Below are 12,499 nucleotides of genomic sequence, written 5' to 3' on the forward strand. Positions count from 1 at the left end.
ACTCACAGACTACTGTAGTAGTAACGGACACGAAAGAAGAAGAAAAAGGAAGAAGTAGAAGTAGGAGGGGTAATGTGAGACGATGCATGTCTTATCGGCACCGCGTAGCCATGTAATTACTTCACTTCCGATGCAATTCTTAACCTTTCATCAAGTAATTTTGTAATTTGGAAGTTCTTAACAGATCTACCCGTTCAGAACTCACGCTCTTCGTATTTTTTGCAATTCTCGGTAATTCATTTATTTATCAGCTCGTAATAGTAATATTGTCAAGTATTTTTCTGGTATTAAACAAAAGAAAAAGAAAAAAGAAAATGTTTGAAAAGTTTATTACGAGAATATCAATGTGAAGAAAAAAAAAACAAGCAAGAATTGTGTTTGGTAACGCGATCCTTGAAATTGTATTACGAGAATGCCATAATGATGGCAGATGCGTTGAAACGAAGATCTTATAAACAATTTCAAATATCACATTTCTGAAATTAGCGAAGGTGAATCACGTTCTCGAATGGTCGGTCGTTTTGGTGCAAGTTTAGCTTCGACGTTCTCGCGTTCACTCGCTAACGTATACACCAGAGTTACTATGGCGTCGGATTGTTTAGCCATAGTCCGTTACCCTCGTAGGGGAAAGTAACGATTCGTCGATATAGCAACCGTTAACGATCGGTAGGCTATATATTCTTAAGGCTTAACTCCCTCGATAAAAAGACTCTTTTTCTTCGACGAATAAAAAGATGAGTTGAAGGTGTTGAAAGAAGATTATTCGAAGGAGAAAATATATCGAGAGATATCTGGAATATGAATCGATGCCATTTGTCACTAACGAAAGTCACTCTTTATTGTTAGACCGTATGATAAACCGCTGACGCATAAATATTCAGAGATAAAAATATTCGACTTTCTATCGTACGGGTTATTTTTATGTTCATTCCAATCATGAAAGATAGCTTTTCTTCACAAATCAAAAAACTTATTAGTTCGATATTATTATTACATACATTCCCGTTTTGATAGTAGCACTGGAGTACTAAATTGATTAAGAACGACGATTAAAAAAAATTAATTGTCGAAAGTAATAATTTAATTCAATCAGTTTATATGAATATTAATTTAATCATGATAATGCGTACACATATATAATTATGTGTAATATAAATTCAAGAAGTAATGATGACCCGTGGGGAACAGGATATGCATTTTATTAATTAAATACAACAGATAAATAAAATGCCAGAATTATAATGCTAGAATTGATCGAAATAAGTCGCGAGTGGGAAATTTCGTGAACCACAGTATCCAAATTAATATTTTTCGACGGTGTTCCAAACCTTAATTGGTATTATACCTCGTAACATTACATATTTAACTGACGAAGCGAAATAAAAGACGGACCAATAAAAACGGCTCATTTTTAATTGGACTTATTGTTTCACATTATTCGCGGTTTACTTCGTGACTCAGAACAACAAATTCAGAATTTCGTCATCGTGCTAATCGGTTACGCTTCCTCTCAAGTTTCGTTTCAAAGGAACATCCGTGGTGCTTCTCGCTTTGTTCGCGATTTTAATCGATGCCGTTAAATCGCGATGAATTTGCAAGTGCCAGAGCGAACACGTTCTCCCATCAAATCCTGTCATGTCTGACTCGCGCTCCTTTATCTTTCCACTTTGCACGCGCTTTTATTCGTTCGCGTAGTACCCTCGACGAGACAGTGAGAGGCCAGACAGGGGTCGCTCGGTTGTGTGAAACTGCCTCGTAGAATTATTATACCGAAACGTTCAACAGAATAAAGGCTCAAGGACGAAGAACGAATCGTTCGAACTTCCACGAAGGATTTCTCGTTATACGGGAAATAAGATTTAAGCGATTCCGTGAATCCAAATGTAAAAATATTCTTTCCTCCTAGGATAAAAGAAACCTGACAGAAAGTTCATTATATACCTGTCATTCTTCAAATAAAATTTTCTACGAATTACCCGTTTCATGTATTATGGAAGTAGAAACGATCGAATCAACTTTGATACGAGTGTGTTCGTAAATTACCTAAATGGACGATCGTAAGTCATCCACTACTCTTTTTCACTTTGGACGACGCGAAAGTGGTCTTTGCAAAGGAGAAGGATGTCCGAAGAAAAATGAGGTGTCACGAATCTCGAGGCTGCTCTCGATCGATCCTTTCGCCTTCGACTAACAACCAATGCGACCAATACTATTCCAGTTGGTAGATTTTACGAAGGGAATTGTTCGTTGAGTCACGAGTGCCACTTCAATTCACGGCTTCTTCTCTCTCTTCTGCCCTCACTCTTTCCCCGCCCCTTCTTTCTTTTTTAATATGAGTTCGAGAGCACGATTGGAGTCATTGAGATTCCATACTTTTTGTGAAGCTTTTATTGCCTCAGCCTCGCTTCGTTTTCGAAGTTATTGGCATTTTTCTTTTTATTTTTCTTTTTTTTTTTTCTAACGAGAAAAATTACGAGTTCTCGAAAAGCATCAAATGTCAAACGTTTCGATTACAACAGGTCAAGAGTTTTTCATTGTTAAAAATTAACAAGGGACTGTTAATCAAAAAATTCGCGTTAACCACTAGCATGGAACGATTACGATAAAGGACAAAATGAATGTTGTCTATAGAATGGTAGTAACAGAGACGAAGCGGTGTCAAGATTTAATATCGGTCTTTACGAGCTTCGGTTAATTCGATGGGACGTTCGTTACACTTAACTCTCATTAAATCTTTGATTTATGAGACTCTGTCTCCGAACTCGGAAAGCGATGAATGTACATTTTTATCCATGATAAACTCGTATACCGGAAAAAGAAAATATCTTTCGACGTTAAGGTTCACGAGATCGGATAATAAAGAGTTTGTGTTTATTGCTTGTGCCAGTGCACGGACGTCCGCTAAATTTCTCATATTTGCGATCGTCGACCTGTTCAAACAAAAGAAAGTTCTTTCGAAAAAGGAAGAGATAGAGAAAAATACAGAGAGAGAAAGAGAGAAAGATAGAAAGGAAGATAGAGAGATAAAATCAAGGATTTTATAACTTTTTTGTCTCTTTTATCCCATCGCGAAATAATGTATAATGAATGTGTGTACGTTTTCTCAAAGAAGCCGGTATATCGTTATGCGTTAAAGATACTCGAGGTGAAATCTTTCTCAGAGATAGCCGTTGAGATTTCGGAAGTGCTTAAGAGAGCCGTAGACACGCGAGCAGCCAACGCGATAACTCATCGGAAATTTATCACCCTGGAGAAGGCTCCAAGCCGGATCACGCAAGGGACGATCCTGTCCCACTCTCTCTCCCTCTTCTTTCCTATCGTACGACGTTGCTAATTTTATTACCGATGTCTTCTATCTGCCTTATCTTTCTCTTTCTCTCTCTCTTTCTCTCTCTCCCTCCCTTTTTTTCCATTTAGTCTTTCGACGCCCTCGGTCTCGCACGCCATGGATATCTTCCAAGATAATATTAAAAAACATAGTACGTGTATTAGTTATCGCCATAGAGACGATCTTTTATTGACCATCTTTTATCGACATTTTTATCGACCAATTTTTACGACAACGGAATATGAATTATTAAGCATGTCCTTACTGGTCTATCTAACAATGCGTTTAAATCACTCGGAACGGAGAAGAAAGAATTCTTTCGTTGCTTTCATGCATTTTTTAAGTAGAAGGATGCTGAATAATAAAAAGGATACTCGAGGGAACCCCTTGTAAAATTTTGTCGAAAGGTTTACACGAAAACAAGCTGCAAAGTCAAGGATATTTTACATATTACGAGTACTCTTTCGTAGTGTTTTAAAAAAAGAAAAAAAGAAAGAAAAGAAAAAAGAAAGAAGTACTCTGAGATTATACATGTAATTTGCTTTAAATAATAGCTGGAGAAATACTCTACTATTACCGAAGATAATTTATTTTATTTTAAGATTATCGGAAGGTTCACGAATCGGACGTGCATGCAAGTATATATAAGGTGATTTAAAAGTATCTTTTAAAAGTATGGAGATAAGTGGTGTTCTCAAAATCAGATATAGATAATTTATTTTATTTCTGGATAACAATTATATACGTTACATGATACTTCATACGAATTATGATACAACTATGATACGTCAAATGCACGCAAGAATATTAATAAAATAAGCAAATGTCAAAGGTTAAGTTGTATTGAAGTTGTATTGTTATGATGTATCATTAAGTATTATTCGTATATTATAATTGGTACTCGCAAATAAAATAAATTGTCCATATATCTTCGTTCATTTCCAGACGTATGTCAGGAGGACACTTTTTTCTACTTTTGATAATATTATCTCTCTCTAAATTCTTCGATAATATTTTTAGATCACCCTATATGCTTTTACATGCTGTTATCATTGACGAGCGATGTACCGTATCGCGGAGAGTTGTTCTTGAACCAGTATTCCCACGCGATTGTCCTCCGAACCGTATCCAAAGTGTCTCCAATATCCGTTTAACAATATTTTTTTCATTCCTTTTATTTTTCAAATACACGTGAAAGTGTACCCTTGTCACCCAAGAACAAAGCTGATACGACCGGCAAACGTTCCTTTTCTTTTTCATTTTGAATTATTTACCTTAACCGATTGTTTTCGTTGATTGAACTTTCGTACAATCCAATGCGGGATAGATCGAGTTTCGTGATATTTAAGTGCACCCACTGATTTTCTTTGGGAACGATCCAAACGACAGATCGACTCTTCGTCGATTTCCAAAAGCGTAGATCGACGATCAAACAGATTTTTGTTGGACACGTAAACCGGTTTAACAGCGAATCAACTATTTCTCATAGCGAACGTTACTTGTAAACGATCTTTATATAAGACGGTGAACGATACCGTATTTTCATTGATCGTTAAGATTTCATCAATTTTAGAAATAATATTTAAAGAAAAACGAATGAAAAAGAATAATTCTAATGTATCTAAAATTTGGGGGACAATGTACTGATTACTACAAAATTAAACAGTAAAAGTAAACAGGCGAACTATTTGAGAAACAAAGAATATATACATTATTTCGAATAAATTTTAAACCGTGCGTTATATGAAAAATTGTTTTGTACAAAAGTTTCGACAGAGAGATTATACAGACTACATACTATTTATTTTTATAATAGAAATTCGAAAGTCAAAATTGTTATTTTCAATTTAATAGTTAACGGGATATTCTGAGTGTTTCTTTAAAAATTTGCTTTATATATCAAATTTATTATTATACTGAAATATATCGTCAAACCTGTTAATAGTGTTTAACGTCGTTAACAGTATTTTTAAGCGCAAGCGATGAACATGTAACTGAATAAAACAATTTGTCATAGAAAGCATATAATGTGCAGAAACCATTTAAAGTTTACATGTTAAATAGCTCACCCTGTATATCCTCCATTACTTGGAAGTGACTCATTTTTAAAGAACGAGACTTTCTAATATTTACTTAAAGTACACTCACCGAGCGTGTTCAAGACTAAAATCAATAAGTATACTATATATCGGTTGAGTAGGGAAAAGTTCTATGTTCGAAGTTCCTTTAATCCTTTTTCTCAAAAATAATGCATTTACCAAAGTTACGTCCTTTTCTTCGAGCTACACATATACGTTATTTCTTGACCTCGTCCAAGACCTTGCTTTCGTCCTGGAGTGCATCACGTCGTGAGAATCTAAGCGCGACATAACTTTCTCATAACTTTAAGAAGAATATTTTACAGGCCATTACTTCGGAAAAATAGTAAAATATTTCTTCGCTAGACATATCCTACCCCTTTACTTAAAATCATGCGTATACTCGTATCACACAGATCGTTAATTTTTATATAGTTACGCGTGGTTGATAATCGATAAAAAGAAGTACTAATTTAACGTAGAAAATGTCTTTAAAGACTGATTTGATTAAATGTTCAATTAAAATGAAACGATTAATCTATTGCAATTTGAACGTTAATTAATTAAACGATGTCATGACTTTCTACTAATTATTATTTTTTATATAGAGAACTCCTTCTTTCATTCGATATTTTCTCTATGATATTATCACTAACACGACCAAAGAAAGTATGCCAAAAATGCCAGAGAACTTACATTCTTCATTTCTCTTTTGCATTATTTTCTATGAAACTTTTTGCTTGGTGGCATCGAGAGTAGTGGCTGGCAATAGAAGAAAGCCTTAGAAAAGAAAGGAGACGAGGAAAGGCAAAAAAGAGAGGGAAAAAGATAAGGGTCATGCTACTCCAATGTGTCTCTTTTTGTGTTTCTTTCCTTTTTTTCCTCTCTTTATCTCTCCCTTTTTTTTGGGAAGGCAGAAGGCGTTTTAATTGCACTCTTGTGCCCGCGAGCTGAGTTTAATCGGGCGAGTCCAGCTTCTTTGTCCGGCGTTCCCTATGGCCGTATCGTGCCTCCTTTTTCCCTCGATGCCTTGTTCTCCTTGCAAGGAAGAGGATCATGAGTCGGAAAATATGCGATGGAGGGCACGCATCGTGTGGATCGAGGATACGTTGTTGGGACAGTTAACGTCGTGTCGCGTTTCAGTAAACATGACAGCGACACGGCAAAACGCAATTTTCTGCGCCCTGATGATGACGAAGTGGTTCCACCGAGTCCGCCTCTTCGTACCAAATTATATATGATCTTCATGTATATATGCATATATGTAGAATATACTTGCGCTAACACGTTCTTCTATCTAAGTTACAGTACAGTAATGCGCCAACTATGAGAAAATATAGTAAACCTTTTCATACATTTTTCGTATAACAAGAATCGAATTTTAAAGAAAAAATTTTATTTTATTTGCAAAATAAAAATTAAGAAAAAAATACTATTATTCGATTATTATATTTATTAGTGTAATGTAAAAGAATGTTAAGGCACGCGTAAAATTCCTTTTTAAGAGGATTACGAATATAAATAGTTTGCGTATCACTGTTATAATATACACTACTGTACGTAAGTATGCTGACAGGTCGTATACTTTGAAATATTATTGATAATAATTTTTATAAAATAGTTAAGAAGAATATGAATTATAATAGAATAAATTTAATATTTTTCTCAAAATATAAGAAGAATTAACGTTTATGAATATTACCTGCAGCACCATGTGTAAATTTTCGATAATAGTAAATAATAGTATAAATTATAATTTGTTTCACAAATGATGACATAAATTTTCTAACAAAATAAAAATCTTTGATATAACGGAAAATTCTTTACGATTGATACTTACAATCGATTGCTTCAAAAAAGAAAAGAAAACTAAAAAATATTCAGAAAACTAGTTTAAACGTTCTAAGTTATTATGTATATTAAATTTGTTAATTTCTTATCATTCTCATATTTTTTGCCAATAAATAAAATGAATAATTATTTAATTGTAACATCTATTAAATATCTGTAAATATCTGGATATTTACGTACGGTAATATACCTTGATTCATTCTCTATTTCTCTCTCGGTCGTCTTCACATCGTTTCATCTTGAAACTATGCGAATACTGTGCGGAACGCAGATCTATCGCTTCTCAGCAGTACTGTCACCATAACTACTTTGCTGACTACCGAGCAATTCGCCATTTTTAATTACGCCGGTTTGCCAAACTCTCTGTAGTAAAATCAAGGAAACGTATGTTGTATGGTGAATATGAAAAGAGATTTAATTTAATACTCTCTGTCTTTCTCTCTCTCTCTCTCTTTCACATTCTTCTTCTTCATCGTATATTCGACAAAGGGCTCCACGTTATGCGAATCGAGGCGTGGTAATGAATGCAAAGCCAGATTCGTCCCCTCGACGTGAAAGACGCGGTCTTCTTAAAGCAACGAGAGCTCGTTACGTGTCCGTACTGCGCGATTTATTTTCAGATCATGCGTAGCATCTATCTCTCGTCGCGTTTAAACTTTCCTGCTCTTTCGATTAGATATATCTCTTTATCTCTTTTTTGAAACTTTTTTTTTGTTTTTTTCTTTCTCTCCTAGCTCTTGGGCTATTTTCAACCGAAGTATCGTTGTTGTTTTTTAGAAGACGAGTATGTGCACGACAAACTACTTCCTCTTCCCCGCATCATCACCGTGGTAGACAGATCAGGTAAACTTTATTACGTTGTTGATCTATCGAGATCTTCTAAAATTTCAAATTACTCGAGATAAGTCATCGTATACTTTAGGTTAGTCTATACCGAAGTGTCACCCGGCTTCACGTGTTGTCCAGGTTGGATGCAGTTTACTCGTCTCAGTTTCGGTTGCAATAAACGTAAGATTTTTTTCACACTTTATATATATATATATATATATATATATATATATATATATATATAATAACAATAATCATTGAATGATTTCTTGCGATTTGTCTTTTAGCAACCTGTTTAACATCATGTTTAAACGGTGGAACCTGCGTTTCTCCAGGGAAATGTGCCTGTCCAAAGGGTTTTACCGGTAGTCAGTGCCAATCGGGTGAGCCAATATTTTCATACAATTTCAATATATATTTCAATAATGCACGTAGAAATAAATGTTAAATAAGAAAATAGATGGTAGGTATATACTTATGTTAGATTAGAAATTCTCTAGCTCTAACGACACAAGTAGTGTAAGGTATCGATATCCTTCTAAGGTAACTCGTAGTAAAAGTGCCTTACAAAGTTCGCGATAATGACTCGACTGACGAATGCGAGTCGTTAAATCATGAAGTATCTGGAGTGTATCGATACCAAACAACGATTACGTTCGTGTAGCCAGGAATTGTTGGGCGTAATTAAATCGACGCGGTGCGATATTCCATTCGATAATATTACATTCCGTGTGTATAGAGTCAATGAGAAACTTATTTATCTACGGGGTGGTCTATATAAATAGATATAAATTATTTTAATATTTCTGTAAATATTAACTTTAACGAAAAAGTCTTTGAAATGTAGTTATATTTCAGAAGAGAGCCATGTAATGTATTATTTAATTATTTTTTTAATTGCTAGTAATTTTTAGAATATCGAAATATCTTTTAATTTTCCTTGGTTTTCTTTTTCTTTTTCTAATGAAACTCAATCTATTTTCTTTAACAAAATATTTCGGCAATATTGAGAAAGATTCGATCACATTAAATGTTATGATAGCAAGTCTACTTTTATTCTGATTTAATTATCCAGCTTTATAAGATGAATAAATAAAGAATAAAAAAAAATAATGAAACTTTCAATAATTAGTTATAAAAATTAACAAACTACTCATCATATTCGCGATAATTTTATTTACTCCATCATATCAATAAAATTATAGAAATTGGTATTTTCATTGAAAAGACTATGGGAGATTTCTAAAACTAGAAAACTATAATTTCGTTTCAATTGTCTGGGCTACCCTGTATGTGAACTTATATACATATGTGTATATATATATATATATATATATATACACACATATATCTGTGTGTGTGTTTGTGTAACTAGGTACTACGGTGTACTACCTTTGGATAGACCGTGTGTTTTCGATAGATTTACGAGCGATTATCGATACGTTACACGAACGTTCTAATTACTTGGGGATAGGCGACGTCTTGCGTTATAGGATCATCTTTTTTTCGATCGTTCATTCGCGATTCGTTCGGACGACGGAAAACTTTGTCATTCGATTAAAATTACTTAGTAGAAAGATTTACGAAGGTGGTTAGAGATAGAAACGACGAGGATATACCGGATGTCCCCTAATCCTCGACGTGCAATCGCCTTTTCGAAATTAATTGCAACGGGTTCGCGTTGTAGCCTTTAGTTTGTAGTACATGCACGTTCGTACGTGCTAATCAAGCTCAAGGTGTTACCTTGCATACATATACATACATACATACATACATATACACAAACACGAACATACGTTGTTTAAGCAAGAATATATTCGGTCGGTATAATTCTTAAAGATTTAAAGAGCAATATGATATAAATCTCGTAAAACATAAAGTGGTTATTTTAATTATTAGAAGTAATATTTCTAGAGGAAATTGTTTGAGAGAATAAAAATTGATATCACGTTATTAAAAGGAATAAATAAATTAAAAAATATTCGAAAATATTTTTTAAGATGTTTGAGAAAGGAAGAGAATAACATTGATGGATATGTGATATTACACTTATATATAGATATAGACGAATGCGTGACAGAGAAGCCATGCGGGCAACTTTGCAGAAACCTACCTGGTACTTATGAGTGTTACTGCAGGGCCGGTTTTCATCTTCAACAAGATGGACAATCCTGTCGAAGAAATGGTGAGTTTCCAGAAACAGCTCGAACGCTCTAGGCTAGAACTCTCCCTTGACCTTTTATCAGGCTAGCCACGTATGTTTTACAGACACCGAAGACACGGCTTTCGAGGCTCGAGATCTAGAGAACGACTTCCATGAATCGTTGACGACGACGACGAGTACTACGAGAAAACCAACTACCACCTCCTCTCACGGTTCGTATATAGAATGCTCCTCAGAGATAAGTTAAAAATATCCATGCGCAAGTTTACGTCCTTCCTGTCGTCGTTTTGAATCAACAAATAGAGTGACGTGTCGTCCGACATATGATTCTAATTTTTTGCAGATGCAGAAAACGAAGTGGGGGATGCTGACCTCGATCAGGATTATGAGATCATCTTGAAGAGACTCACTAAACTAGAAAAAGTATGTTGATTGTATAGCGACATTATTTTTTTCATCTATGTCAATCTATTTCAATTTTTTAATCATGTTCTAAAGACATACTCTTAAAATTTTTTAATGATAATTACAAAAAAATTTTATTGTTTTTAGCAAGTAGCAAGGAATAAAAAAAGAGATACAGAAACGACGGATATGAGCGCGAAAATCACTCTGGCTGTTGAGAGTATAAATGATATGAGAAGAGCGGTCGAGAATGTGGTAAGATGTAGAGAAATTAAGATTGTACGTACGTTGGAACATCTAGGTAGAATTCTAATGAATAAATGTGATATGATTTCAGCAATTGATGCAACAAGAAATATATGATATGAGGAGTAAAATAAAACATTATGAGTTAGAGGCAAGAAAGGTACAACATTTGACGAATCGTGTGGCGGATTTAGAAAGTAGGCTAAGAACGCGTTGTAGATCTTCTTTGCCACTCAACTCTGGATCCATAAACTTTTAGGTACACTGTCGTGTAATGTGAAACGAATCACGATCGTATTGTTATCGCGTTTGCATGAAATTCTCCTTGATGAAAATATGAGGTACCGGTGTCACTGCCACATTAGCATTTATACGATAGTTAGACTATATAGTGTACATGTAATTTAAATAATTTTACGAATCTTTGTACGCAGCTTTATAATAAAAAGAAATGTAAACTAAGCGTGAGGATCTCTTATTGATTAATATTAATTAATATTTTCGTAAATATTAGAGTTTTGAACCGATCTATTCTAATATTTTTGTATATTTTTATGTGTCAAAATAAACATTTACCATTTAATAATTATCAATCTATAGCTTTACTTTTTCTGTTTCAATGCTTTTTTTTGTCGCCTAGTCAATCTTTTGTTCGTTTTTGTGGTACCTTTATCAGCTTTTGCTCTTCCCTTCTTATGTTTCATTATCTTTCGCCTATTCATCCAGACGGGATAATTTCCATATTGGTCCTTTAACGTTTTCTTATCATATACTCTACCACTATCCACTTCCATTTTCTCTGTATTATCGGCTTTATGATTTTCCTTTGCTTTAGAACTTTCTTTTATATCCTTAGCATCAACCACTATCAAAAATATCATATTGTTATAATATATATTAAAAAATTTATAAGATAATATATTCTAAACTTGTATAATATAAACCTGTAGCAATTTCGGATATATCCGGCATTTCAACATCGCCATTTTCATCAATAGCAAGTGTCTTTTTTAATCTATCAAGTTCTTTTGCACCATAACGTTCCCTCTTAACGGCTCTGCATTTTCTCCTCCATTTACTACGTAATGATTTTGCCATTATTTTGATTCCTAAATAGAAATTAGAATGAACGAAAAACATAAAAAATATTAATACAATTTATAGATTTTTAATTAACTCTACAAACAATGTTATGTATCAAAATAATGTATACAATATAACCTCACTTTCAAAAATGTTTAAAAGTTTCTACTATACTCCATATAAGTACAAATTTTAATACGAATAATAAACAATGCGTTTTTCCTTACCTATAACACTTAATTAATATAATTAGTAATGTATTTAATATCGATTCTAGATAGCCCTTTTGTCTTAAATAAAATTTGCGACACTCAGCACGTGATACTATACACACAGGTTATGATAGGATATGGCAGAGCTAGCGCTATCTATAAAGGTTTTGATGAACGAATCGGCGTGACGTAACCGTAAGAATTTTACCCTTATAAAATTTTGTATTGCTACGTCTTGTGTACAAAAATGTAGGGCGGAGTAGTCAGTTCTGATTTATGGATTTTCTTATAACTTATAATATTA

The 12,499-nt window shown here is 33.9% G+C and overlaps 3 protein-coding genes across 5 annotated transcripts in view; 1 reads left to right on the plus strand and 2 right to left on the minus strand.

The window, feature by feature from the left end:
- The window catches only part of LOC127066442 (uncharacterized), a 27,726-nt gene extending 17,379 nt beyond the window's left edge, over positions 1-10,347 (minus strand). For both annotated transcript variants that reach the window (XM_051000218.1, XM_051000217.1), the window contains exon 1: positions 10,199-10,347. In XM_051000218.1, the coding sequence (XP_050856175.1) occupies positions 10,199-10,236 (38 nt within the window). In that variant the 5' untranslated portion in view covers positions 10,237-10,347. The remainder of the gene's footprint in view (positions 1-10,198) is intronic.
- The window catches only part of LOC127066431 (uncharacterized), a 19,450-nt gene extending 8,087 nt beyond the window's left edge, over positions 1-11,363 (plus strand). The window contains exons 3-10 of the mRNA XM_051000197.1: positions 8,035-8,100; positions 8,180-8,265; positions 8,373-8,468; positions 10,145-10,270; positions 10,354-10,461; positions 10,593-10,672; positions 10,802-10,909; positions 10,992-11,363. Of these exons, the coding sequence (XP_050856154.1) occupies positions 8,035-8,100; positions 8,180-8,265; positions 8,373-8,468; positions 10,145-10,270; positions 10,354-10,461; positions 10,593-10,672; positions 10,802-10,909; positions 10,992-11,159 (838 nt within the window). The 3' untranslated portion in view covers positions 11,160-11,363. The remainder of the gene's footprint in view (positions 1-8,034; positions 8,101-8,179; positions 8,266-8,372; positions 8,469-10,144; positions 10,271-10,353; positions 10,462-10,592; positions 10,673-10,801; positions 10,910-10,991) is intronic.
- On the minus strand, positions 10,554-12,356 carry LOC127066447 (protein LLP homolog). 2 transcript variants are annotated; one of them, XM_051000227.1, is made up of 4 exons: positions 12,211-12,356; positions 11,845-12,009; positions 11,477-11,765; positions 10,554-10,663 (listed from the first exon to the last, which is right to left on the minus strand). In XM_051000227.1, exons 2-3 carry the CDS (start codon positions 11,996-11,998, stop codon positions 11,503-11,505), a joined length of 417 nt encoding a protein of 138 aa, XP_050856184.1. In that variant the 5' UTR covers positions 11,999-12,009; positions 12,211-12,356; the 3' UTR covers positions 10,554-10,663; positions 11,477-11,502. The 2 variants fall into 2 exon arrangements, with proteins under 2 accessions (XP_050856184.1, XP_050856183.1); XM_051000226.1 differs by lacking the exon at positions 10,554-10,663 and having other exon boundaries at positions 11,393-11,765.
- Positions 12,357-12,499: the final 143 nt, after the last annotated feature.

This window comes from Vespula vulgaris, chromosome 9, assembly GCF_905475345.1.
Source record: "Vespula vulgaris chromosome 9, iyVesVulg1.1, whole genome shotgun sequence".
NCBI lineage: Eukaryota > Metazoa > Arthropoda > Insecta > Hymenoptera > Vespidae > Vespula > Vespula vulgaris.